This window comes from Bufo bufo, chromosome 4 (genome assembly GCF_905171765.1).
Source record: "Bufo bufo chromosome 4, aBufBuf1.1, whole genome shotgun sequence".
In the NCBI taxonomy this organism is placed as follows: Eukaryota; Metazoa; Chordata; class Amphibia; order Anura; family Bufonidae; genus Bufo; species Bufo bufo.
In genome coordinates, this window is record NC_053392.1 from 603,212,650 (window position 1) to 603,240,582 (window position 27,933).

At 43.4% G+C, this 27,933-nt stretch overlaps 1 protein-coding gene across 1 annotated transcript; it reads left to right on the top strand.

The window, feature by feature from the left end:
• The first annotated feature begins 92 nt into the window (after positions 1-92).
• On the top strand, positions 93-27,933 carry LOC120999600 (zinc transporter ZIP9-like). The gene is made up of 7 exons (XM_040430557.1): positions 93-360; positions 8,513-8,618; positions 10,713-10,877; positions 11,042-11,110; positions 25,539-25,624; positions 26,317-26,451; positions 27,109-27,933. The coding sequence occupies exons 1-7, from the start codon at positions 265-267 to the stop codon at positions 27,346-27,348; spliced, it is 897 nt and encodes a 298-aa protein (XP_040286491.1). The 5' UTR covers positions 93-264; the 3' UTR covers positions 27,349-27,933.

The window sequence follows — 27,933 nt, forward strand, 5'->3', positions numbered from 1 at the left end:
AGAGGGCGCAGTTTTGCACTGTTTTCAGTTGCAGTTCCCAAACAGCACCCAGCAGAGGGCGCAGCGGCCTTTGAGGTTTGCTATGATCTCATTCTATTGAAGCTGAGGCTTCAGTTTCCATTCAGTTGTTGGCTGCTGGGTGGAAGGAGGCGACGTGTGAAGCATGAGGGAGCAGCCTGTGCTCTGTGAGGAGCTCTCTGTGGACTTCCCCTTGGAGATGAAGTGAAGCTGTGTGCTGCCTCCCTTGTGGAATTCTCTGCCAGCATGGACGGGCTGCTTGTTGTCTTCCTCATCTCCCTGGGCATGTTCCTGGGCTGCTTTCTCTTGGGTCTGATACCTTTGGTTGTGAAACTTTCGGAGGTGAGTGTGTTATTCCTGCTGGAAGGGAGGGGGTTAATCTCTAGGGCAGAGGTCGTGGAATGTTGTGCTGCTGGTGTTGTTACAATGTATCCGTCAGAAGTTTCTGGTACAATGTATCAATATCACTGTGTCTGTGACAAGTCGGTGACAAGCTGGACCACCGACGACCATGCGATAAATGTGGGGGGCTACTTGGTCACTGGGGGTCGAAGTGTTGACTGCAGCTTTGCAATTACTCTAAATCAGGGATGTTCAACCAGGGGCCCTCCAGATGTTGTAAAACTACAACTCCCACCATGCCCTGCTGTAGACTGTCTGGCCATGCTGGGAGTTGCAGTTTTGTCTGGCCATGCTGGGAGTTGGGGGCCGCAGGTTGGGCATTCCTGCTGTAAATGATTGGGGTCACAGTCTGACCCTCAAGTTGCGGTGACCCGACAGTCACAAGAAATCCAAACCTGCTGGATTTACCGCGACAGTCGCGTTGCGGCAGCTTGCACGTCGCATTGCGACCCCGTTCACTTTTATTTGGCTGCACTGCGATCCCGCAATGGCCACGTAGCCCCAGCTTTAAAGGGGCTGCCCCACGACGACAACTTATCCCCTATCCGATAAGTGTCTGAACTGACTACTTTGGGCCCCCCTTCCCCCGCCAATCACTAGAACGGGAGCCCATGTTCCGCCTTTTGAATGGAGCGGCGGACACGCATCCTCAACCTGCAGCTCCATTCGTTTGGGGAAATCTGGATCCCCCCTTATTGTGATCGGTGGGGGTCCTTTTCGGTTTGCCACAAGTAAAACCATAACAAGCTTCATGGCCGCAGGACCGAGGACAGCTTCTCATCCGTTTACTGACAGCCAGCAGAGATCTTAAAGAGGTTATCCCATGAGAAGTATTACTATGCAATGAATAAAGTAAAGGATTATTGCACTATAAATATGATCTGAATATCATTTGGTTGTTTCTATACAGTACATGGTAGCGCCCCCTGCTGTTTATCCTTCTGGTCCACCTTCTCCTGCCTTCAGAGGTGGACGGACATGCTCAGTAGCTTCCCTGCTCCCTCCTCACAGAGAAGCAGATGACTCGGTCATTTATTCCTACATATAAGCGTCAGACACCGAGCCCTGCAGCGCGGACCGGGTATGATGTCCGCCGAGGAGCCGCCACTCTGCGAGGTCTGTCGTATTCTCTTGGATAACTCCTTTAAGTCAGATCCTCTCACTTTTGGGCTTCACAATATCACAAAATGTAACTCAAAGGGGTTGTCCCATCTCGCACTACTGGGACCCGCACCTCTAGAATGGGACCCCCGAAGTGAAGGAGAGCACACCATGTGGTGGGCCCTCCATTCAATTCTATGGGAGTTCCGAAAAGAGCCGAGCAAGCGCGACGGATCTCCCATAAAAGCGACTGAAGAGCGAGCTTACAGCGCAAGCGCAGCCACCGCTCCATTCACCTCCATGGGAAATACGGAAATAGTCAAGCCGGCGCTCATCTATTTTCAGCACTCCCACAGAAGTGAATGGAGGGTGGTTGTAGTTTTGCAACAGCTGGAGGGCCGCAGGTTGGGCATCCCTGCTCTATACTATAATCGCTGTGTGGGCAAAACTATTCACAATTATTGTAATAATTATAGTAATCTGATCACAAGTTGGATCTCCGCCAAGTGTATAATAAACCCGTCCTTAGAGCAGGGCGAGCTGTATACCGTCATCTGTCTGCATACAGTATATCTGGTGAAGAGGTCTACTGCTGACAACAAGGGGATTATTAGAAAGAGCCGCCATAGTAATGATCTCTATGGAGCATAATCCAGGAAGCCGGACAGGACAGGTGATGCCCAGCGCCTCCTACCTGTTCGTCTGGAGCTCAGGGGAATATTGCGCCTTAAGGCCTCTTTTTCACACGAACGTGTGCGCTCCGTGGCCGTATTGCGGACCGCATTTGCGGATCCGCAATACACGGGCGCCGTTCCGTGGGCATTCTGCATCAGGGATGCAGACCCATTCACTTAAATGGGTCCGCAAATCCGGAGATGCGGAATGGTGCGAAACGGAAGCACGGCACGGAACCCTACGGTGTGCCTCCGTGGGGTTTCGTCCCGTACTTCTGTTCCGCAAAAAGATAGGACATGTCCTATCTATTTGCAGAACGGGGCGGATCGCGGACCCGTTAAAGTGAATGGGTCCGCGATCCGCTGCCCCACGGTTGGTGTTCGTGCATTGTGGCCCGCAATTTTTCGAGACGTACACGTTCGTGTGCAGGAGGCCTAAGGGACCAAATAGAAGAACCAGATCAGAAGTTTGTTTCAAGGTTCTGTTCGTATTAGAACCGATAAACCTGTTTTTGGCCTTAAGGGTGTGTAGACTTTTGCAGCAAGGTTTTATTTTTTATTTATTACTCCAGTACATGTAACATATAAAAAAAAAAAATGAAGCCAAATTGCTAAACAAACAAATAAATAATTTGTGGGTACAAAATGCCTCTCATTTTGTGGGTACAGCTCCTATACAGACCTAAGTGTCTCCATGGTAACAGACTACAAACAAGCCCTTTGTAGTCTGATCGTGCAGTCAACGCCCTCTTTTGGTCATCTACATAAAGCGTAAGAGGGGGCAGATTTCTTCTTTGGAAAGTAGAAGATGGGGCAGATGGAGTAGGGTAACACGACGGCGGGGTGAGACGAAACAGAGTTTGTTTATTGCCTGTAACCATGGAGATACATAGGTCTGCCAGGAGCTGTAGACACAAAACGGTGGGAAATGTATTATTCCTATTAGCTTTGGTATCCGGAGTCTAACTGTAACCACGTGAATGTTGCTTCATCCTGATGATGTTTGCTTGTGTCTCTTGTGGAGGATTAATGGATCCGTGTACAGTAATCAGCGGAGCGCAGATGTCGTGCAGCTCAGCGACTCCCTGCTGTATACACATCCTAGTCGTGTGCCGCACCATGACACGTTGCCAGAAGAGAGAACGACCTAGGTGAACGGACAGATGGTAGGAGAAGAGGCTGCAGGATCTGACTACACTAGGCTTGTAGTCTGTCACCATGGTGACGCAGAGCTCTGCAAGGGAGCTGCAGGCGCAAAACGGTAGAACAAAATTTAAGGAAAACTATTTGCAGCAATATTGGAGCAATAAAAAATAAAATTAAAAAAAAGGTTCCAAAAGTATACACACCCTTTACTGGTTTAACATTAGACATGGAGAGAATGAGAGGATCCTGCTTGTCTCTAGGTGACATCATGACTAGTGAACAGACCGCGGCTCGTCGGTTTGTGGTTTCTTCCTGATCCTTGTTTAGATCCTGGACTAATTGGCCTCACTCTTAGGGCTCTTTCACACTTGCGGCAGGACGGATCCGACAGGCTGTTCACCCTGTCGGATCCGTCCTTCCGCTATTTCGCCGGACCGCCAGAACCGCCGCTCCGTCCCCATTGACTATAATGGGGACGGGGCGGAGCTCCGGCGCAGTACGGCAGTTCGCGGTGAGAGGCTGCCGGACTAAAAAGTTGGACATGCAGGACTTTTAGTCTGGCGGCCTTTTCGCCGTTCACTGCCGCGCTGCGCCGGAGCTTCACCCCCATTATAGTCCATGGGGACGGAGTCGGCGGCACGGCGAAATAGCGGAAGCACGGATCCGACAGGGTGAGAACAGCCTGTCGGATCCGTCCTGCCGCAAGTGTGAAAGTAGCCTTAGAATAAACTGGTTTAACTACTGCACTGGAGTCCAACTCGAGGCGAAACTCGAAAAATGAGAATATCGTGCAAAGTTCATTTATTTCAGTAATGCAACTAAAAAGGTGAAACTAACATATGAGACTGATTACAGGCAAAGTGAGAGATTTCAAGACTTTATCTGTTATAATTTGGATGATTACGGTTTACCGCTTATGAAAACCCCAAAGTCACAATCTCAGGTCCCCTTTGCTCAGGGGGTATGGGTTAATTAGCTGACGAGAGTCTGGAATGTTGAACCTTTTCACAAAATTCTAATTTTAAGTCGCATTACTGAAATAAATGAACTTTTGCCCGATGTTCTAATTTTTCGAGTTTCACCCGTACTGAGCAGTGGGATGGCAGACGTCATGCCTGCGTCCATACCTCCCGACTCTTCAGATCTGTCTAATCAGACCAGTATAATACAACCCACATCGAATGGTTCCATTCCAGCTCAATGACGTCAGGCGGCTGCTGTAAAGCCTGTGTCAGTAATTGTACTTTGACTCCCTCCTAGTCATCACTGTAGATTGTGTGATAGGTTTGTCCACAGGAAGCAGAAGCTGTACAGGGGTTATAGGGCTGGCCATAGGTTGGGTGGCACCTTGTAGGTATCTCATCATGTGATGGGGAGGTATCGGAGATCTGACTGCCGTCCTGACAGTAGATGGTGGCCATACAGTGACTGACAGACCCCATAACCTGTCAGGTCCATGATGATCAACCTGACATTCTTGGTTGTGATGAGAATACCTGTCCGCCATGGTGTCCGCCATGAATGCCTGGAATGGGAATAACCCTTTAACTCCATCAAAAGGCTGTAAATCACGTTCAGTTGGGTCAAGGGTGGATGCATTAACCTTCCTCGGGGGATGGACTTGGCACTTGAGGAGCAGCACAGTGCGAGGTCATTAACAGTACAAAATATAATGGCAGCAATCTTGTAAGGGCTAAAAAAAAGATGCCGAATCTTCTCTATAGGGAGATTAAAGGGGTTCTCCAACACTTTGATATCTATCCTTACACTAGGTCATCAATATCAGATAGGCTGGGGTCCAACTCCCGGAACCCGGCTGAGCTTCCTAGACCAGTGACGTCACGTTTATCTGTCATTCATTGGCCAAAGTGCAGCTCGGTCACATTCAAGTGAATCGGGGGGGGGGCTGAGCTGCAATACCAAGCACGGCCACTATACCATGAATGGCGCTGTGCTTGGTGAGCTGCGAGGAGGCCTCAGACAGCTGTTCGGGCGTCGGACCCCCACCGATCACATCCTGAGGATAGCTCATCAATATCAAAATCTCGGAAAGCGCCTTTAAAGGAACACTAAAAATGGCACACGTTAGGTCCGCCCCCGTCCCACTAAGCTCCACCCGCTCCCTTGTCAAGCATGTCGGAACAAAGTGTAGAAACCGCGGATGTGTCAAATTGTGTCGCCTTCATACAGCCATAGGTATTTTGCGGTCTGCAAAACACTTCCACAAAAAGTATGGATGACATCCGTTTTGTTTTGTTTTTTGGATTTTTTTGCGGAGCCATTGTAACAATTTCTATGTTTGTCAGAAAAAACGGACAAGAACATGACACCTTCTGTCTCTTGTTGCGAGGCTGCGGAACGGACATGCGGATACTGGCAGCACGCGTTTTTTGCGGCCCCGTAGAAACGAATATTGAAGTAAAAAATACGGTCATGTGGATGCTGCGATTTTTTTTCTTTTTCACTTCAATAGAAATGTCCTATCCTTTTTCTGCAAAAACAGACGAGAACAGGACATGTTCTGTCTTCTTTGTCTGTCCGGAACGGACGCGCGGATGCGGACGGCGCGCTATGTGGCCCCCCGTGAAATTAATGAGCCCTTAAACAGATTAGATCTAGGTAGATAAAATAAATTCATTGTGTTACCGGAGAACCTCTTTAAGCTCAGAAGGAGAAGACTCCATATGTCTGCATTAATGAGCCAATTATCGCCATTCGCGGACACAATGGCTGACACTCCGCGGACGGCAGCGATATTATAGAACGGCCCCGGGGTGAAATGTCTTTGAAATTGCCTTCATTTTAAAACCCGCTTTGAAGGGTCAGGCTGTGAAAGCGACAACGGAGGGAATCTTCTGTGTGATTACAATATAAAAGCAGCTTCTGGAGAACAAAGCTCGACCCCGACTCTCCTGTGCGAAAATATTCACCCCCCGCCGCGTGGATGTACGAGAGCCGCCACCTGCACCTCCTGAATGGGATTCTGTGAATGTGTTCAGCGGCTGCTGCAGAGCACGTGCTAGTTAGGGCTCATGCACACGGCCGTATGTATTTTGCGGTCCGCAAAAAACGGATGACATCCATGTGCATTCCGTATTTTGCGGAACGGAACAGCTGGCCCCCTATAGAACAGTCCTACCCTTGTCCGTGATGTGGACAATATTCACACGTCCGTAAGTGTTTTGCGGATCCGCACATCACAGACACTATAATAGAAAATGCCTTTTCTGGTCCGCAATTGCGGACAAAAATAGGACATGTTCTATTTTTTCCAGGAACGAAATTGCGGATCCCGAAAAACGGATGCGGATCCCGAAAAAACGGATGCGGATCCCGAAAAAAACGGATGCGGATCCAGGAAATGTGGATTTGCATCCGTTCCAGCCCCATTGAAAGTGAATGGGTCCGCAAATTGCGGAACGAATGCGGACCCAAATTACGGATGTGTGAATGGACCCTAATAGGACATTTTTTTTGCGGAACGGAAATACGGACATACGGAAACGGAATGCACACGAGGCGACTTCCGTTTTTTTTTTTTTTTTGTGGACCCATTGAAATGAATGGTTCCGCATATGGTCCGAAAAAAAAAAAAACGGAACGGACACGGAAATAAAATACGTTTGTGTGCATGAGACCTTAGCTTGTGCCATTCTTAATAGGCGTGTATACTTTTGAAAACACGTTAATACACGCGGCGTCTTCATCGTTTTTCCATAAGCTTAGAGAAAAGCGGCAAACGGTCTACATGGCACCGCTAATCTCCAGCAGGCAACAAGGAGATGTACAGGAGAGCACATGCTAGTTAGATCATGGCCGTCTTTAAAGGGTTTGTATACTATTGCAAACAAGTTAATCTATCGAAGCATAGTCATCATTTCAGTATAGCTTTGGAGATAAGCAGGTAGCATACCACCCGGTGCCGCTGATCTCCAACAGGTAATGTTTTGACTTAGAAAGGAGAGCATATGGCAGCTAGATAGTCGCTTTCTTAAGGGGTATGTATACTATTGCAAACAAGTTAACACATTGCTCCAATGCCAAAAAATGAAGCAGGTCACCAGCATCGTCTTCATCGCTTTACCATAAATTTGAAGAAAAGCAGCAAACCCACTATGCGGCGCCGCTGATCTCCAACAGGTAAAAATTCCACTTCAAGAGGAGAGGCACTGGAGAATATGCTCGTTAGAACATGGCCTCCTTAAAGGGTGTGTATACTATTGCACAAACTGTCAGTATATTTCTCCACTGCAGTTAAATTGAACCAACATCATCATTGCTTTTGCTTAAAAGGGGCCGTCTCACTTCAGCAAGTAGCATTTACCATGTAGAGGAAGTGAATACAAGCCACTTACTAATGTATTGTGATTCTCCATATTGCCCCCTTTGCCGGCTGGATTCATTTTTCCATTACATTATACACTGCTCGTTTCCATGGTTACGACCACCCTGCAATCCATAAGCAGTGGTCGTGCTTGCACAATATAGAAAAAAAAAAAAAGCATCGGCCTATGTGTGCGCTCCCACAGCCCCGGCCGGCACTTTTTCCTATAGTGTGCAAGCACGACCACTACTGATTGATTGCAGGGTGGTCGTAACCATGGAAACAAGCAGTGTATAATGTGATGGGCAAATGAATCCAGCCAGCAAAGGAAGCAATATGGAGAATCGCAATACATTAGTAAGTGGCTTGTATTAACTTTCTCCCAACCCCTTTAACTTTGGAGATAAGCGGCTACCATACTATCTGGCACTGCTGATCTCCAACAGGTATCGTTTTCAGCTTCGACAGGTTATGTACTGGAGAGCATAAGGTATTTAGATAAGTGCTTTCATAAAGGGCGTGCATACTATTGCAAACAAGGTAACCTATTGCTCTAATGCAGGCATGCTCAAACTGCGGCCCTCCAGCTGTTGCAAAACTACAACTCCCAGCATGCCCGAACAGCCGACAGCAGGGCATTGTGGGAGTTGTAGTTTTACAACAGCTGGAGGGCCGCAGGTTGCATTTAAATGAAGCTTTTCATCACCAACATCTTCATCGCTTTTGCAGAACTTTGGAGATAGGCGGCCACCATACTACTCGGCGCCACTGATCTCCGACAGAAAGGAGACATTACAGAACTATCTGCGAGGGCCCCGTCACTGACGTCTGTCCAACTTTCTTCCAGCAAAAGCTGCAGTTTGTGAGCGTCCTGGGAGCCGGATTACTCTGCGGGACGGCGCTGGCTATAATTATACCAGAAGGGATTGAACTGCTGGACGGCTCCTCCAAAGGTTAGGAAAACCAATGCTTCAGACGGCTTTGTTGTATCTGGACAGCCACTTGGCATCTAAAGATGTCGGAGCCAGTACAAACAGTCCCTGGCGGCCGTGGGACTGGGAAGAGAGAGAGAAATATATAACTCTTAAAGGGGTTGTCCAGAATAAAAAATAAATAAAAAAATAAACGTCTTTTTTTTCCAGAACGACCACCACAACTGTCCAGAGGTGGTCGGTGGCATTGCAGTTCAGCCTAATTCACATCAATGGAGATGGGCCGCAATACCAGTCACAACCCATGGACAGGTGGGGCGCTGGTTCTGGAAGAAAGCAGCCATGTTTTTCTAATCCTGTATACAAACTTTTTTTTAAGTCGGTGGTCTCCAGCCTGATTCAAAACTACAATTCCGAGCATGCTGGGAGTTGTAGTTTTGCAGCAGGTTGGAGACCACTGACATAAAGGAACCCTAAACCTGGACATAAGTGATTAAAATAAGAAAGGGAAGCAAACACTTGTACATTTTTATTATATTATTTTGTTTTATTATGATATTAAAAAAAACATGACAGATGTTGAAAGAAATCTGAGCTGCAATACCAGATACGGCCTGTAGACAAGAGTGGTGCTGTGTCAGGATTTAAAAAAATAGAGACCGACTGGGCTGGCTCCAATTGTATGTAGGACCTCACAGTGAGAGCCTTTTTACCCCACCCTTGGCTTAACAAGTATAGATCATGTTTACCCTGATAACAATGGGCTCTTAATTTTGCCTAGGTAGAAGAGAAATAGTGATGGAGTGCAGAACCTTGCCCGTAGACCAGGGAGGGACAGGGGAGCTGCATACCAAGCCTTATCTGTATACATAGTGTTACTATCCTGTGTTATCTAGGCCTCAAGCAGGACAATAGCGCTGTCATAAACTTGTCCAGTCTTGAAGGCTAGGTCTCTGCTTTTATTCTGTCCCAGTCTATATAGCAAAGCTGCAGAAAACAGGAAGTGCCATCCTATTGTGTATGTATTCTGGTGACTAGTGCAGTATCGTATCAGTATCGTACAGCTACTGGGCTTGCTCCAAGTGGATGTAGGACCTCACAGTGGGCACCTTTTTTTTAACCCATCCATCATTTTTACCCTGATAACAATGGCCAACCAATCTTGCCTAGGTAGAAGAGAAATCGTAATCGGAGTGTTTCCCCTCCTTCGTAGTCCAGGGAGGGACAAGGGAGTTGAATACTGAGCCTTAGCTGTATACAGTGTTACTATCCTGCCTTATCTAGGCCTCAAGCAGAACAATAGCACTGTCAGAAACATGTCCAGTCTCAAATAATATGACTCTACTTGTTCTGTCCCATTCTATACAGCAAAGCCAATGAGCCAAAAGTCAGTATCGTATAGCTACTGGACTGGCTCCAAGTGTATGTAGGACTTCACAGTGGGACACTTTTTTTTATTTTTATTTTGTACCCCATCCATGACTTGACAAGTATAGTTTATGTTTACTCTCATAACTATGGGCTCTTAATCTTGCCTAAGTAGAAGAGAAATAGTGATGGAGTGCGGCCCCTCCCCTATAGACAAGGGAGGGACAAGGGAGCTGCATACCAAGCCTTATCTGTATACATAGTGTTACTATCCTGTGTTACCTAGGCCTCAAGCAGGACAATAGCGCTGTCATTAACTTGTCCAGTCTCCAATGCTATGACTCTGCTTACTCTGTTCCAGTCTATATAGCAAATCTCATAAAACAGGAAGTGCAGCTTATTTTGTATGTGTTCTGGTGACTAGTACAGTGTTATTATCTGATGATACATTCCCTTTGACAATGTTTTGGGGGGGGGGGGGGGGGAATATTCTTCCCCTTCACAGCTTATTGAAAGCAGCAGAGGGCGCCACTGAGCGCAGAAAGCTCCTGCAGGATAAAGATCAGATTAAACATATTATTTTCAGTTGCTTTATTATTCTTCAGCTTTTGTAACTGGATAAGAACAAGGATTAGATAATTCCTATGGAAAAGATAACGCAAGGTTCTAGTTTCCTGCGATTATCTGATAAGCGGCGCCTGTTTAGATTTCTCCGTCTTATTCTGCACCATCGTGCGTGTTTTGCAGGTTCTGCAGTGAAATGTGTGAATGTGAACCTGACGGCCGCTGCAGAGGAGGAGGTAGCCGAGGTCAGCTCTGTGCCCCCGCACTTCTTCATTGGGGTCTTCCTGGTGACTGGATTTGTCCTCATGTTCATTGTGGATCAGATCGGCAGCTACTGCTCCTATCATGGTGAGGTTATGAAGGTGGATTTCAATGAACCCCTCCCCCCCATCTCCAGAATGAGGATGGGTGGGGGGGGGGTCTCCATATATACGTGATGTCTCTGTGATTGCTGGTGTCCTGGACCGCTCTGACAGTTGGGCGCTTACTGTACCGTTTATATTATATTACAGATCCCCGGACAGGAATGTCCGCTGGTACCAGTATAACGGCCACACTGGGACTGGTGATCCACGCTGCAGGTGATAAATGGTTATAACATGTGTTACATATAATAATAACAAATATCTATATCATTTATCTACAGTACCGACCAAAAGTTTGGACACACCTTCTCATTCAAAGAGTTTTTTCTTTATTTTCATGACTATGAAGGCATCAAAACTATGAATTAACACATGTGGAATTATATACATAACAAACAAGTGTGAAACAACTGAACATATGTCATATTCTAGGTTCTTCAAAGTAGCCACCTTTTGCTTTGATTACTGCTTTGCACACTCTTGGCATTCTCTTGATGAGCTTCAAGAGGTAGTCCCCTGAAATGGTCTTCCAACCGTCTTGAAGGAGTTCCCAGAGATGCTTAGCACTTGTTGGCCCTTTTGCCTTCACTCTGCGGTCCAGCTCACCCCAAACCATCTCGATTGGGTTCAGGTCCGGTGACTGTGGAGGCCAGGTCATCTGGCGCAGCACCCCATCACTCTCCTTCATGGTCAAATAGCCCTTACTTTCAAAGTTTTCCCAATTTTTAGGCTGACTGACTGACCTTCATTTCTTAAAGTAATGATGGCCACTCGTTTTTCTTGCCATAATACAAATTCTAACAGTCTATTCAGTAGGACTATCAGCTGTGTATCCACCTGACTTCTCCTCAACGCAACTGATGGTCCAAACCCCATTTATAAGGCAAGAAATCCCACTTATTAAACCTGACAGGGCACACCTGTAAAGTGAAGACCATTTCAGGGGACTACCTCTTGAAGCTCATCAAGAGAATGCCAAGAGTGTGCAAAGCAGTAATCAAAGCAAAAGGTGGCTACTTTGAAGAACCTAGAATATGACATATTTTCAGTTGTTTCACACTTGTTTGTTATGTATATAATTCCACATGCGTTAATTTATAGTTTTGATGCCTTCAGTGTGAATCTACAATTTTCATAGTCATGAAAATAAAGAAAACTCTTTGAATGAGAAGGTGTGTCCAAACTTTTGGTCTGTACTGTATGTCATATCTATCTATCATTTATCTATGTCATATCTATCTCATACTTGCCAAATTCCTGGCTCGTTCATCCGTCTTGTTTGCAGTGATACATATCCAGTTGGCATTATACAGTAGGTTGCCAATAAGAGCATAGCTCTAGGGGGTGGCACATGGGTCCTAGAGCCTGATAGGGTCCACATGGTAGGGGGGAAGGCCTGTTTCAGATTTTCAGGAAATTCATCTTACCATACGCCTCTTTGTCGTCCTACAGGGAGTGCAGAATTATTAGGCAAGTTGTATTTTTGAGGATTAATTTTATTATTGAACAACAACCATGTTCTCAATGAACCCAAAAAACTCATTAATATCAAAGCTGAATATTTTTGGAAGTAGTATTTAGTTTATTTTTAGTTTTAGCTATTTTAGGGGGATATCTGTGTGTGCAGGTGACTATTACTGTGCATAATTATTAGGCAACTTAACAAAAAACAAATATATACCCATTTCAATTATTTATTTTTACCAGTGAAACCAATATAACATCTCAACATTCACAAATATACATTTCTGACATTCAAAAACAAAACAAAAACAAAACAAAAACAAATCAGTGACCAATATAGCCACCTTTCTTTGCAAGGACACTCAAAAGCCTGCCATCCATGGATTCTGTCAGTGTTTTGATCTGTTCACCATCAACATTGCGTGCAGCAGCAACCACAGCCTCCCAGACACTGTTCAGAGAGGTGTACTGTTTTCCCTCCTTGTAAATCTCACATTTGATGATGGACCACAGGTTCTCAATGGGGTTCAGATCAGGTGAACAAGGAGGCCATGTCATTAGATTTTCTTCTTTTATACCCTTTCTTGCCAGCCACGCTGTGGAGTACTTGGACGCGTGTGATGGAGCATTGTCCTGCATGAAAATCATGTTTTTCTTGAAGGATGCAGACTTCTTCCTGTACCACTGCTTGAAGAAGGTGTCTTCCAGAAACTGGCAGTAGGACTGGGAGTTGAGCTTGACTCCATCCTCAACCCGAAAAGGCCCCACAAGCTCATCTTTGATGATACCAGCCCAAACCAGTACTCCACCTCCACCTTGCTGGCGGACTGGAGCTCTCTGCCCTTTACCAATCCAGCCACGGGCCCATCCATCTGGCCCATCAAGACTCACTCTCATTTCATCAGTCCATAAAACCTTAGAAAAATCAGTCTTGAGATATTTCTTGGCCCAGTCTTGACGTTTCAGCTTGTGTGTCTTGTTCAGTGGTGGTCGTCTTTCAGCCTTTCTTACCTTGGCCATGTCTCTGAGTATTGCACACCTTGTGCTTTTGGGCACTCCAGTGATGTTGCAGCTCTGAAATATGGCCAAACTGGTGACAAGTGGCATCTTGGCAGCTGCACGCTTGACTTTTCTCAGTTCATGGGCAGTTATTTTGCGCCTTGGCTTTTCTACACGCTTCTTGCGACCCTGTTGACTATTTTGAATGAAACGCTTGATTGTTCGATGATCACGCTTCAGAAGCTTTGCAATTTTAAGAGTGCTGCATCCCTCTGCAAGATATCTCACTATTTTTGACACTTCTGAGCCTGTCAAGTCCTTCTTTTGACCCATTTTGCCAAAGGAAAGGAAGTTGCCTAATAATTATGCACACCTAATATAGGGTGTTGATGTCATTAGACCACACCCCTTCTCATTACAGAGATGCACATCACCTAATATGCTTAACTGGTAGTAGGCTTTCGAGCCTATACAGCTTGGAGTAAGACAACATGCATAAAGAGGATGATGTGGTCAAAATACTCATTTGCCTAATAATTCTGCACGCAGTGTATAAGGCACCAGCGGTATTGTTTTCCGTTATATGAGCAGAACAATTAAAATTACAGAAGTGCCGAAGTCGGCAGATAATGGACCTGAACTAAGCCGAACAGATCCCATTCAATACAATGGAGTCTGTGGAGGAAGCCCCCAATGCGTATGCAAACAAGCCCTAAAATATAAAGGGCGTCTCTAAACCATAGGAGACAACTGTAGAAGTGGCGTCACTTTTTGGGCGACCGTTTTCTTTCACAATACAAGTAAACCCCTCCATGTCTCTGTCTCTGCAGTCGTCTTGTCTGATCTTTTGTGGGTTCAGTCTTTGTACAATAATTTTTCCCACGGACATGTCAGACATATGGAAGCCCTATTACCAAGCTGTGAGATAACAGAGGGGGAAGGGGGTCTGCTGCTCAGGACCCCCATCCATCAGCCGGGGTAGACAGCGGCCACATAGAGCGTCTCTATGCCAGCTCCTCCAGGATTAGAGATGCTCTATGTCACTGATCTCTACTCCGCTAATTGACCTATTGATTTCAGCAGGAAACGTGTAATTCCTTTTCCCCCCTGTGGTGGCAATTGAACTCCTGATGCAACGTTTTTCTACACAATCTCAAAAAGGAGTGACTGTGCTAGAAGGTCACTAGAGAGGAAGAAGACCACCAATCTGGGAGTAAGAAATTCTGCTTTAGGGAAAAAAAATAATTTCAAGTCTAACCGTAATAATTTTTGGGGACTATTTTTGTAATATACTTTAATTACTGAAATCATACATTTCTATTAGCTAAATAGCTGTAACGTGGCCCGTTTTGTGCATTAGCCATGCCCATCTGTCTTCTATTTACTGAACTGTGGAGACGCACTCCACACTGACTGCTGCTGCCCTCACTGACCCCTCCTCCCCTGCTGCTGCTCTTGTCCCCACTGCTCCCCACTTCCTGGTGCCAGGCCCGACACCCAGGAAATGGCCCACTTAGCCAGTCAGCAGTGGGTGCCGCAGTGACCCGCAACGTCCATTGATTGAGTAGTCCGAGTCATTTCCTGTCTGTAATGCAGATGGGGGATCAGAGCAGCCAGTGCCGGGCCCTGGATGGTCTGTGAGGTGCGTCATGATTATTTGGTATTTTTAACCCATTTTGCCCCTTTTTTTTTTTTTTTTTTTTTTTTTTTTTAAATATATTCCCCTGGAAATCCCTTTAAAGGAAAAGCTACTGATGTGGCGGTCTGAATAAATCTACAATCTAATTCTAAATCCAGAACCTAATTAACCCGACCTGACCATATAATAAAATGAATAGCAATGGCCTGGTGTTCATCAATTAGGGAGAATTACACGAGTAATTAACCCTTATCAGGGCAGGTTCTGGTCAAAGTGGATTAATTCTGTAATGACTGCACTTGCTGTTATCCCAGGGACAGGTCTCCGATCTGATAACAGCTGCCGGGCTCCGCACCATTAATCTGCTCTATTATCTCCCATCACACCGGGGCCTGTACCGGGCTTTTATCTTGGAGGATTTGTGTTTTGTTTTTTTTTGTTTTGTTTTTTATAGACGAACAATAACCGACTTGTGTGTCACCTATAAAATATAAATCCTAAATAAGACAATCACATAAAGCGGATTATTCTTATCTATCTGTTCCTGTAATAATATCTGCAGAATGGTAAAGTGTATAATAATAAGATATAGAAAGCTAGATGATTAATGTACATAGGAGCCGGTATTATAGTAGATATATACTTGTACATAGGAGCAGTATTATAGTAGTTATATTCTTGTACATAGAAGCAGTATTATAGTAGTTATATTCTTGTACATAGGAGGCAGTATTATAGTAGTTATATTCTTGTACATAGGAGGCAGTATTATAGTAGTTATATTCTTGTACATAGGAGCAGTATTATAGTAGTTATATTCTAGTACATAGGAGCAGTATTATAGTAGTTATATTCTTGTACATAGGAGGCAGTATTATAGTAGTTATATTCTTGTATATAGGAGGCAGTATTATAGTAGTTATATTCTTGTACATAGGAGGCAGTATTATAGTAGTTATATTCTTGTACATAGGAGCAGTATTATAGTAGTTATATTCTTGTACATAGGAGCAGTATTATAGTAGTTATATTCTTGTACATAGGAGCAGTATTATAGTAGTTATATTCTTATACATAGGAGCAGTATTATAGTAGTTATATTCTTGTACATAGGAGCAGTATTATAGTAGTTATATTCTTGTACATAGGAGCAGTATTATAGTAGTTATATTCTTGTACATAGGGGCAGTATTATAGTAGATATATACTTGTACATAGGAGCAGTATTATAGTAGTTATATTCTTGTACATAGGGGCAGTATTATAGTAGATATATACTTGTACATAGGAGCAGTATTATAGTAGTTATATTCTTGTACATAGGAGCAGTATTATAGTAGTTATATTCTTGTACATAGGAGGCAGTATTATAGTAGTTATATTCTTGTACATAGGAGGCAGTATTATAGTAGTTATATTCTTGTACATAGAAGCAGTATTATAGTTATATTCTTGTACATAGGAGCAGTATTATAGTAGTTATATTCTTGTACATAGGAGCAGTATTATAGTAGTTATATTCTTGTACATAGGAGGCAGTATTATAGTAGTTATATTCTTGTACATAGGAGCAGTATTATAGTAGTTATATTCTTGTACAAAGGAGCAGTATTATAGTAGTTATATTCTTGTACATAGGAGCAGTATTATAGTAGATATATTCTTGTATATAGGAGGCAGTATTATAGTAGATATATACTTGTACATAGGAGCAGTATTATAGTAGTTATATTCCTGTACATAGGAGCAGTATTATAGTAGTTATAGTCTTGTACATAGGAGCAGTATTATAGTAGTTATATTCTTGTACATAGGAGGCAGTATTATAGTAGTTATATTCTTGTACATAGGAGGCAGTATTATAGTAGTTATATTCCTGTATATAGGAGGCAGTATTATAGTAGTTATATTCTTGTACATAGGAGCAGTATTATAGTAGATATATTCTTGTACATAGAAGGCAGCATTATAGTAGTTATATTCTTGTACATAGGAGGCAGTATTATAGTAGTTATATTCTTGTACATAGGAGGCAGTATTATAGTAGTTATATTCCTGTATATAGGAGGCAGTATTATAGTAGTTATATTCTTGTACATAGGAGCAGTATTATAGTAGATATATTCTTGTACATAGGAGGCAGTATTATAGTAGTTATATTCTTGTACATAGGAGCAGTATTATAGTAATTATACTCTTGTACATAGGAGCAGTATTATAGTAGTTATATTCTTGTAGATAGGAGCAGTATTATAGTAGTTATATTCTTGTAGATAGGAGCAGTATTATAGTAGTTATATTCTTGTACATAGGAGGCAGTATTATAGTAGATATATACTTGTACATAGGAGCAGTATTATAGTAGTTATATTCTTTGACAATTTTCTTTTTATTAAAAAGAAGTAGGTAAATTACACAAGAGACCTTACATTATAGTGTCAAGACATGTAAAATATACCATTGCATAGCCAGGGTGGATAGGCACATCCCCCACATATATCTAGACATTAAGAATAATGCAAATAGACAGGTCGGAGTCATAATGTGGAGCAAGTAAAGTATGACAAATCAACACATATTAGGCACTCGTGAAACATTATGAAGACATCTCTTGATCTTATATGACTGAATACATGCATCGGTCACTTGGTTATAGGGACATTATATCTTGTAGGTGAACAGCAAGGCAACGGCCTCACTAAACATATATAACCGTAATGTAAATCTCTAAGCACGTCTTTAGAAAGTGTAAACTAGCCTGATGATGGAGGTAAAGTGAGGTAGTACGAAATGGAAGGGTCAAGTGACCTTTATTAAGCAACTGCCGTGTGTGACTGACGATAACGTAACCAGGGGTTCCACATTTTAGCATGTTTCTCATGTGTTCTATTCTCCCAACTAGCTAGTTCCTCTAGGCGTTGTATGAGATCCACCCTATTCATCCACTGAGAAAGAGTGGGGGGTTCTGCACTTAGCCACCTCTGAGGAATTATCAATCTTGCCGCTTGGATCAGTTGCGTGGCTAAGCTATTCTTAGAGGGGGAAAGAGCCTTGGTAGGTAACCATAGGAGAACCAACTCAGGAGACAAGGGTATCAACTTGTTTGTAATTGAGTTAATGGCTCTAGAAACTTTCTCCCAAAAAGGTTGAATCAGCGGGCAGGACCAAAAAATGTGTGATAGTGTGCCCTCTCCATCTTTACATCTCCAGCACTGGTCATTGGGGCTAAGACCCCTGAGGAACAGCTGTCTCGGTGTCATATACCATTGGGTGAGTACTTTAAAAGAGTGCTCTTGTATTTTAACGCACCTGGAAAAGCCATGCGAATGTGCATATAACCTAAGAACCTCCGTCTCCGTGAAAGACCTGTTTAATTCTGACTCCCAAGTTTTCAGAAACAGAAGAGCGTCCCTAGCTTGGGGTGTATTTATGCCTAGGTAAAATAGAGATATCAGCCTACTATGAGGTGAGCTGGAGGACAGAATTTTTTCGAACCATGTCTGATCTTGTTTATGGATCTGTTTATCTATTAGGGCCTTACTGACTGCCTTAAAATCAGCTAAACCCAGAAAATTACAGGACTGCATTACCTTGTGAAGGGGATGATCAGCTGGTAGACTGCCTAGAGCAGCATCTAAATATGCTTTGATGGTAAACTCACTTAGGGAATTCCACGCTGGTGAGGTATTTACTAGAGCAGGTCTTACTGCAAAAGGGGCTAGATCTGCTGGCATAGTTAGTGAGGGTGTTCCTAACAAGCTGCGGTCTTTATTGAGTTGTTTGATTACCATACTTGTGCCTTTAAGAAGTACATGGTTATGGAGTGATGTGGAAGTCAGACCCCACAATGCTGCTCTCTGAGGTTGAGAGAGTTGTAGTGTCTCTAAGGCAGTACCTAACGTTGCGCAGTTAGGAATATGTAGTTGCATCCAGCGCCTAAGGTGGATAGCCCTGTAATATAACTGTACATCTGGTAGCGCAAATCCACCCTGAGTTTTCCTCAGAATCAGTCTATTATATGCTATCCTAGCTCCCCTCCCCCCCCACAGGTAAGTAGAGAATAATCTCCGGATCTGTGTAAAAAAGGAGGAGGGGAGGAAGACCGGCAGCATCTGCATGACATAGAGTATTTTGGGAAGCACAAAGGCCTTCAACAAGTTCTTCCTCCCCATCCATGAGGTGTATGGGATGCGAAGAGAACTTAGTAAGCGTTGTATGTCAGCTAATAGGGGGGTATAATTCAGCTTAAAAATGTTTTCCAGTTTAGACGGGATATTAATTCCCAGGTATGTGATGTGGGAAGTCTGCCAACTAAAAGGTGTTGTAGCTTTAAGGGAAGACACACTGTTTGGTGGGGCTGTAATGTTCATAACCTCCGACTTGTTATAATTTACTTTATAATTAGAGACTGTGCCAAATAGCTTGAATAGAGAAAGGAGATGCGGGAAGGCCTCGACCGGGTTGGACACCATCACCAAGAGGTCGTCAGCATAGGCGACGTTAATATATTTAATTGTGTCTTTCTTGGCCCTAACCCCTCTTATACCAGGGTGGTCTCTAATGGCTTGGAGAAGGGTCTCCATCACTAAAATGTATAGGGCAGGAGATAATGGGCATCCTTGCCGGGTGCCATTAAAGATGGGAAAGGAGGGTGATAGGGTGCCATTTACTCTAATTTTAGCACTTGGGTTGGTGTAGAGGGTCATGATAGCTTTTTGGAATTGTTCAGGTATACCGAACCTCTGCAAGGTCTTTTCCATGAAGCTCCATTTTACCCGGTCGAAGGCCTTCTCCGCGTCCACACTTAAAAAGGTCAGGGGGGTACCATGCTTCTTTGCCCATTGGATTGCCGTGACGACTCTGCAGGAGTTATGGTTCCCCTCTCTTCCTGGTACAAAACCAGCCTGGTCAGGGTGGATCAATTTAGGAAGAAAGGAACTAAGGCGAGTGGCCAAAATTTTGGCCCAAACCTTTATGTCAACGTTCAAAAGAGATATGGGCCTGTAACTCCCGCAGAGCGTGTGGTCTTTTCCAGGTTTGGGCAGAATAGTCACGGTAGCTTCTAGAGATTGGGTAGGGAGATGCCCGCCTGTAAGGAGAGAGTTACACCAACTCGTGAGTTGTGGACATAAGATGTTAGCAAATTTCTTGTAATAACCTACCGGAAATCCATCCGGTCCTGGGCATTTTCCCATGGGCATTGACCTCAGCACCTTCCCTACTTCTTCCTCCGTCACTGGGGCAATCAGTGTGGACCCCTCTGCGCTACTAAGATGGGGTAATTTTAAATGAGTCAGGAAGTCATCCATCACATTGTTTACAGTTGGATCTGGGTTATTGGAGCCCTTATCTAGCCCATAGAGGCCCTGATAAAAAGTTTTAAATTCCGCTGCTATGTCCGCAGTTCTATGCAGTAATTTGCCATCTGAGGATTTTATGCTGGGGATGAACATAGTGTCCTTCCGTTGTTTTATGAGTGATGACATCAATTTCGAACCTCTGTCCCCATGAGAGAAAAACCGAAACTGTGCATACTGATATGCTTTGGCGTGGCATATATTTAAATGGTCCTTCAGTTTCACCCTCATGAGGAGGAGTTCTTGTTGGATTTTCAAGGCTTTGGACCTCTTATGGGTGGCTTCAAGATCTGCAATTTGTTTGAGTAAGGAATGTAGTGTTTGCTGTCCCTCCCTTTTGATTTTGCAACCCAGGGCAATAAATTCTCCTCTTATGACAGATTTATGTGCTTCCCACACCGTAGTCTGGGAAACCTCCGGGGTTAAGTTTTCCTCAAAATACCATGTTAACTTCTTTGACAACGCTTCTACCGCCTCTCTCCTGTCCAGTAAAGTTTCATTAAGTCTCCATTGCTTACACTGGGGGGGTAAGCTGGAAATATGCATAACTAATGAAACAGGGGCATGATCTGAGATTGTGATAGGGTCGATCACTGTCTGTTCTACCATGTCAATACAGGAGGTTGATATCAGAAGATAATCCAACCTTTTGTACACATTGTGTGAAGCAGAGAAAAAGGTATAGTCCCTGTCTGTGGGATGCGTCAAACGCCAGGCGTCAGTTAAGTTAGCATCAGCAATGTGAGCATTGATACAGCCCAAGGTCCTCTGTGTTTGCTGAGTGGATCCGTCCGAGGTGTCCATACTGGGATTCAGAGCCACATTGAGGTCTCCGCCTACAATACAGATCCCCTCAGCAAAAGCCTTGAGCACCTGCAAGGTCTGAGAGATCCATGCTTTCTGACCTCTGTTGGGGCTATACAGGCTCGCCAGAGTTACAGGTTGGGTGCCTATTACTCCTTTCACAAAGATGAACCTGCCTTCGGCATCTGTCTGGGTGGCTGACATCTTAAAAGGTATGCGTTTTGCTATGGCAATGCCCACTCCCCTTTTGGCTTTGTCAAAAGTGCTCAGGAACCAATTATTAAAATATCCCTTCTGGAGCGTGGGGACATTCGTGGTTTTAAGGTGCAGCTCTTGAAAAAAGCATATATCTGTGCGGTATTTCCTCAGCAGGCGGATAACTTGTGATCTTTTTTGCGGAGTGTTGAACCCCCTTACGTTAAAGGATGTACATTTAATCAGTGACATCTTTGCATGTATGAGACCCTCCCACCGTAGCCAGATATGATGTGCATAAGAGATTTGGAACCATATAACTGAACCCAGCCATTATTCCTTACAAAACTTAGGAACATGGCCACATAACAGAACTTAGAGTGGGTACACCTGACAACTCCTATCAAGGAGCATACAGTCAGTATGTCGTCCACCCAGTTAATGCGCTGACACCAGGACTGCGCTAGTATACCCCTGATGTATAGCATGTGGGGGGGACCTAACGGTCTTGAACCTAACTTGGGAAACCAGCAGATCCAGCTAACCTGGTGCAATACAATTAAATATCTGGATATCAAACCCATTATAAGAAACATGTAAATATGTTAATTACATAATAACATAATAATGATATGGGGACTTGTAGTACCTGAGCATGGCATGAGCATAAATATCCGATTAAACTCATGTAACCTTGACAATACCGCAAATATACAAAACATATAAAACATATAACATATGAATATTTGCAGGGCTTGCAAAACTGAAGAAAGATATTCATAACAGTCCAAGCTCATTACTCACTGCTCGAATAGTGTGACTCTAGGGCTCACTTCTATGCCTTGAGAATCATGTGTCCCTGGCTCTGGGGCCCATCTTCTTCTTTGGTAAGGCCTTGGTCCACCTCTGTACCCCTGGCAGGTCCGGCAGTGGGATCCCGATCTCGGACGATGGCAGCCATGATGGGATGTCTAACGGGTCGGTCTGAAGCAGCTCCCACGCTGCAGCTAGATCTCCTGGAACCCGGATGGTGCATCTTCTGCCCCCGACCGCAAACGTAAGGCCAAACGGAAATAACCATTTATATGGGGTCTTGATATGGCGCAGGTGCTCCGTCAGGGGTCGGAGGGCTCTCCTTTTGTTCAGCGTCGTTGGCGCCAGATCCTGGAACAACAGGATAGTAGCACCCTCATAGGTGAGATTCTTCTTCTCTCTGGCCGCTCTCAGTATAGCCGCTGTATCTGTATACTTTAGCAGGCCGCAGATGACATCTCTGGGGTTTTCGCCTTCCCTTGGCTTTGGTCTGAGCGACCGGTGGATGCGCTCTATCTCAATGCCATCAGCGCTCTCTGATCCTAGGAGGCTGGTGAAGATGGCGGCCGCTGCTTCAGGTAACTCCTCATGCTGCAGCTGTTCCGGGATGCCGCGCAGCCGGATATTTTTCCGCCTGCTGCGGTTCTCTTGGTCTTCAATAAGAGAGAAGGCATTATCTAGTGAGTCCATACAAGCTGCTGTGTTATCTCCTGAAGCGCGGGCAAAAGTAGTTATGGCTGCTTGGTTCCCCTCCAGCGTCTCCACTCGGTGCCCTATTTGTTTGATGTCTGTTTTAATCTCATGGAGATCGTGAAGTACTGGGGCAATCGCCGCTGAGAGAGCTTGTTGGAGGAATTTCTGTGAGATAGGGGCTCTGCCTGCTGGCTGTGGCCCATCTTCTAGCTCGCCGGCGACACTTTCAGTTTCTTGTGACCATTCGTCTGGTTCACGCGGCGCCATCTTAGCCGCCTCACACACCGCGCCGGAGGTCTTCTTTTGCAGGTACTTCTCCATATCTGAGGACCCTCTAACCGGTTTCGGAGAGTCGGTTTTATCTGTAGGGATGTATTTGCCAACTTTCCCCATAATTTATTGGGTTATGGTGCGATATAAACCAGGATGCTGGATTGCATGTAGAGGAGCTTCTCTTACATGCGTCTGCTCAGGTCAGCAGTCAGACTCCGCCCCTCTATAGTAGTTATATTCTTGTACATAGGAGCAGTATTATAGTAGTTATATTCTTGTACATAGGAGGCAGTATTATAGTAGTTATATTCTTGTACATAGGAGCAGTATTATAGTAGTTATATTCTTGTACATAGGAGCAGTATTATAGTAGTTATATTCTTGTACATAGGAGCAGTATTATAGTAGGTATATTCCTGTACATAGGAGCAGTATTATAGTAGTTATATTCTTGTACATAAGAGCAGTATTATAGTAGTTATATTCTTGTACATAGGAGCAGTATTATAGTAGTTATATTCTTGTACATAGGAGGCGGTATTATAGTAGTTATATTCTTGTACATAGGAGGCGGTATTATAGTAGTTATATTCTTGTACATAGGAGGCAGTATTATAGTAGTTATATTCTTGTACATAGGAGCAGTATTATAGTAGTTATATTCTTGTACATAGGAGGCGGTATTATAGTAGTTATATTCTTGTACATAGGAGGCGGTATTATAGTAGTTATATTCTTGTACATAGGAGGCGGTATTATAGTAGTTATATTCTTGTACATAGGAGCAGTATTATAGTAGTTATATTCTTGTACATAGGAGCAGTATTATAGTAGTTATATTCTTGTACATAGGAGCAGTATTATAGTAGTTATATTCTTGTACATAGGAGCAGTATTATAGTAGTTATATTATTGTACATAGGAGCAGTATTATAGTAGTTATATTCTTGTAGATAGGAGCAGTATTATAGTAGTTATATTCTTGTACATAGGAGGCAGTATTATAGTAGTTATATTCTTGTACATAGGAGCAGTATTATAGTAGTTATATTCTTGTACATAGGAGGCAGTATTATAGTAGTTATATTCCTGTACATAGGAGCAGTATTATAGTAGTTATATTCTTGTACATAGGAGGCAGTATTATAGTAGTTATATTCTTGTACATAGGAGGCAGTATTATAGTAGTTATATTCTTGTACATAGGAGGCAGTATTATAGTAGTTATATTCCTGTACATAGGAGCAGTATTATAGTAGTTATATTCTTGTAGATAGGAGCAGTATTATAGTAGTTATAGTCTTGTACATAGGAGGCAGTATTATAGTAGTTATATTCTTATACATAGGAGGCAGTATTATAGTAGTTATATTCTTGTACATAGGAGCAGTATTATAGTAGTTATATTCTTGTACATAGGAGCAGTATTATAGTAGTTATATCCCTGTACATAGGAGCAGTATTATAGTAGTTATATTCTTGTACATAGGAGGCAGTATTATAGTAGTTATATTCTTGTACATAGGAGCAGTATTATAGTAGTTATATTCTTGTACATAGGAGCAGTATTATAGTAGTTATATTCTTGACAAAGGGGCAGTATTATAGTAGTTATATTCTTGTACATAGGAGCAGTATTATAGTAGTTATATTATTGTACATAGGAGCAGTATTATAGTAGTTATATTCTTGTACATAGGAGCAGTATTATATTAGTTATATTCTTGTACATAGGAGCAGTATTATAGTAGTTATATTCTTGTACATAGGAGCAGTATTATAGTAGTTATATTCTTGTACATAGGAGCAGTATTATAGTAGTTATATTCTTGTATATAGGAGCAGTATTATAGTAGTTATATTCTTGTACATAGGAGCAGTATTATAGTAGTTATATTCTTGTACATAGGAGCAGTATTATAGTAGTTATATTCTTGTACATAGGAGCAGTATTATAGTAGTTATATCCCTGTACATAGGAGCAGTATTATAGTAGTTATATTCTTGTACATAGGAGGCAGTATTATAGTAGTTATATTCTTGTACATAGGAGCAGTATTATAGTAGTTATATTCTTGTACATAGGAGCAGTATTATAGTAGTTATATTCTTGACATAGGGGCAGTATTATAGTAGTTATATTCTTGTACATAGGGGCAGTATTATAGTAGTTATATTCTTGTACATAGGAGCAGTATTTTAGTAGTTATATTCTATATTCAAGAAGGATGTTCCTGTGCAACACAAGATGGTCATGGTGCCAAGCCTCTCCCACCCTTCATCACCAGTTATCTAGTTTCAAACTGGAAACCTATCTGACCACTTGGTGGCACTAGTATTCAGTTTAAACCAGTCTGGGGTGCATACTCTGATAATATAGTTAACAGCCTTCCCTTTTTCTCCATAGCCGATGGAGTTGCCCTCGGAGCAGCCGTTGCATCCTCTCAGGTGTCGGTACAAGTTATTGTCTTCTTTGCAGTAATATTACACAAGGTAACAAAGATTTCATTCTAAGAGTGAATGCAGCCTGTTATGGTGTTTGTTGTGTGCACCTTGCTTAATTTGGCCGGTATGTTCTGTTTACCATACTCTAAGTTATGATGCGGCACCGTGGCTTAAATGCTTGACCGGCAGATAACTGAACAGATTTGGGGGATATGAGAATCAAGCAATTAGATTTTAACTACCTAATCCTTTAGTTTTCAGGGTGATAGGCCGCTGCCAGAGGAGCCGGACTGCAGATCCCCACATTTTCCTATTAATAACACATGCCCGCTTGTCCATATGTTATGCAGGGCTTAAGGAGTGATAGCTGTCAGTTGAATGAGTGTTCATCTGACAGCTATTTTATGTGTATGGCCAGCTTAAGAACCACACTATTGTGCTGCCTGAACCAAGATAAGCAGCTTTTACACTGAAAATAGGAAAGTGTAGAAGGCCAATATTGAGCAGAGGAAGAGGACAGGGACAAGCTGCTGCAAAGCAAACCTTCTCATGCTGTGAAGAAAGGATGAAGAGTAGTTCTTTTAAGGACCACCCCAGAGGAACTAAGTGCACAAAATACATTTATGAAAAATTTGTTGTACAAAAAGAATAAATAAATAATGGTGGTGTCCTTTAAAGCCACACCACTGTGTGATATCAAATTACAGATGGCTGACTCTGTTCTGACTCTTCTTCTGTAGGCACCAGCAGCATTTGGTCTGGTCTCGTTTCTCATGCATGCGGGATTAGAGAAGAAACAAATTCAGAAGCATCTCCTGGCGTTCTCAATAGCTGCTCCGCTCCTTACAATAACAACTTACTTAATTCTTAGTATGGTAAGTGGAAAATGAAGACCTGGAACTGAAGACTAAGCATAGGCCAAGTGGTAGGAGCAGATTGTGCTAGTGCTCTACTTTTGATTGTCATCCTTGAGGTTCTGCTGCATGATGATAACTTTTTAGGACAACCAGACAATAATCCAGAGCGTTTCATAATCTGTCCTCTAATTGGTGGTGTTACTCATAGACATCTCTTAGCCTTACTATATAGATTTATACCTCAGATCCTGAAAGGATATTCCTCCCATCAGTGAGGTATACCATCTCTTGTCGATGGATCAGCTTCTGACCGATAGAACCATAGAAGTTGGTTGCACGCAGGGACAGATCTCATCGAGACCTTTTCATGTACCTCAATACGGGCCAATCTTCTAATGATAACCCCCTAAACAACTAGACTACCACTACTGATCCCTGGATATCCAGAAGTGGCAAAAGGACTGGATCACCTGAAAAGAAGATGAAAGAAGAGGTAGGTAGGGAAGGTAAAGAACTAGACCACTTGATGGGAACCATAACCATCTAGACCACCGAGGACAATGCGCTCCCCAGCCAACAGAATGGTGGAGCAGGCTATAGGGATGAATTACAGGTTTATTATATACCTCCATCCACACCTATTACTCATTTTTGTTTTTCTTGTTTTCTTCACAGACGGGGGGCTCCCTACAGCACAGACTAAGTGCAACAGGAAACGGGATGTTGTTCTCTGCCGGGACTTTCCTTTACGTGGCGACTGTTCACGTGTTACCAGAGATTAGCGGCAGGGGGCACCATCAACACCAAGGAGCATCAGAATACAGACCTCAAGGCCTAGGACTTTTGGAGAGCATGACGCTGGTGGTTGGAGCTTTCCTGCCGGTTCTGCTTTCCTTAGGACTTCACGATGGCTGAAAACAATGTCTGGAGCGTCTGCTCCATTCATAGTGCCTGTAGTAGATGCTGCCATTTTTTTAAGAGATGCACAACAATGACCGGTGAATGAAGCATTCAATCCATTGGGATAGACTTTTTGTATGTTTAAGATGCACATGTTGAGAGTTGTAGTGTAGTAACAACATAAGTGCTGCAGTATTTCTGAGGACGGGAGCATAAAATGATGAGTGAGGGACTGTTTTCTTATTATTTTTTAATTTAATGTTTTTAGGCTCATTTAATTGACCCCTTGTTGATACCACATGCAGTAACAAAGAAAAGGACCCTGTGGGAGGAAAGCCCCTTGGGAAGTGATGTCACTCTAGATATTAAAATCCATCTTCACCGTATGCTCCTCATAGTAGTGGTAGTAATAGTAATGGGTGGTATACTTACAACATATCAAGAAGGTTATGGGGTGTCAGGGCGTGGGCTCATGGACTCTTATTAGACCATGTTGCCCTATTATTTTGGGGTTTGAGGCCCTGGGTTAACTTTCATTGTGGCATATTGATGAACAGGCCACGGCAGTGGTCACTGAGACCTGAAAGGTAAGGCTCAATT

Coding starts and splice junctions, on each gene's coding strand:
- LOC120999600 (XM_040430557.1), top strand. CDS start 265: ATGGACGGGCTGCTTGTTGTCTTCCTCATCTCCCTGGGCATGTTCCTG. Junction 8,619..10,712: donor GCTGGACGGCTCCTCCAAAG/GTTAGGAAAACC, acceptor CGTGTTTTGCAG/GTTCTGCAGTGAAATGTGTG. Junction 10,878..11,041: donor CAGCTACTGCTCCTATCATG/GTGAGGTTATGA, acceptor ATTATATTACAG/ATCCCCGGACAGGAATGTCC.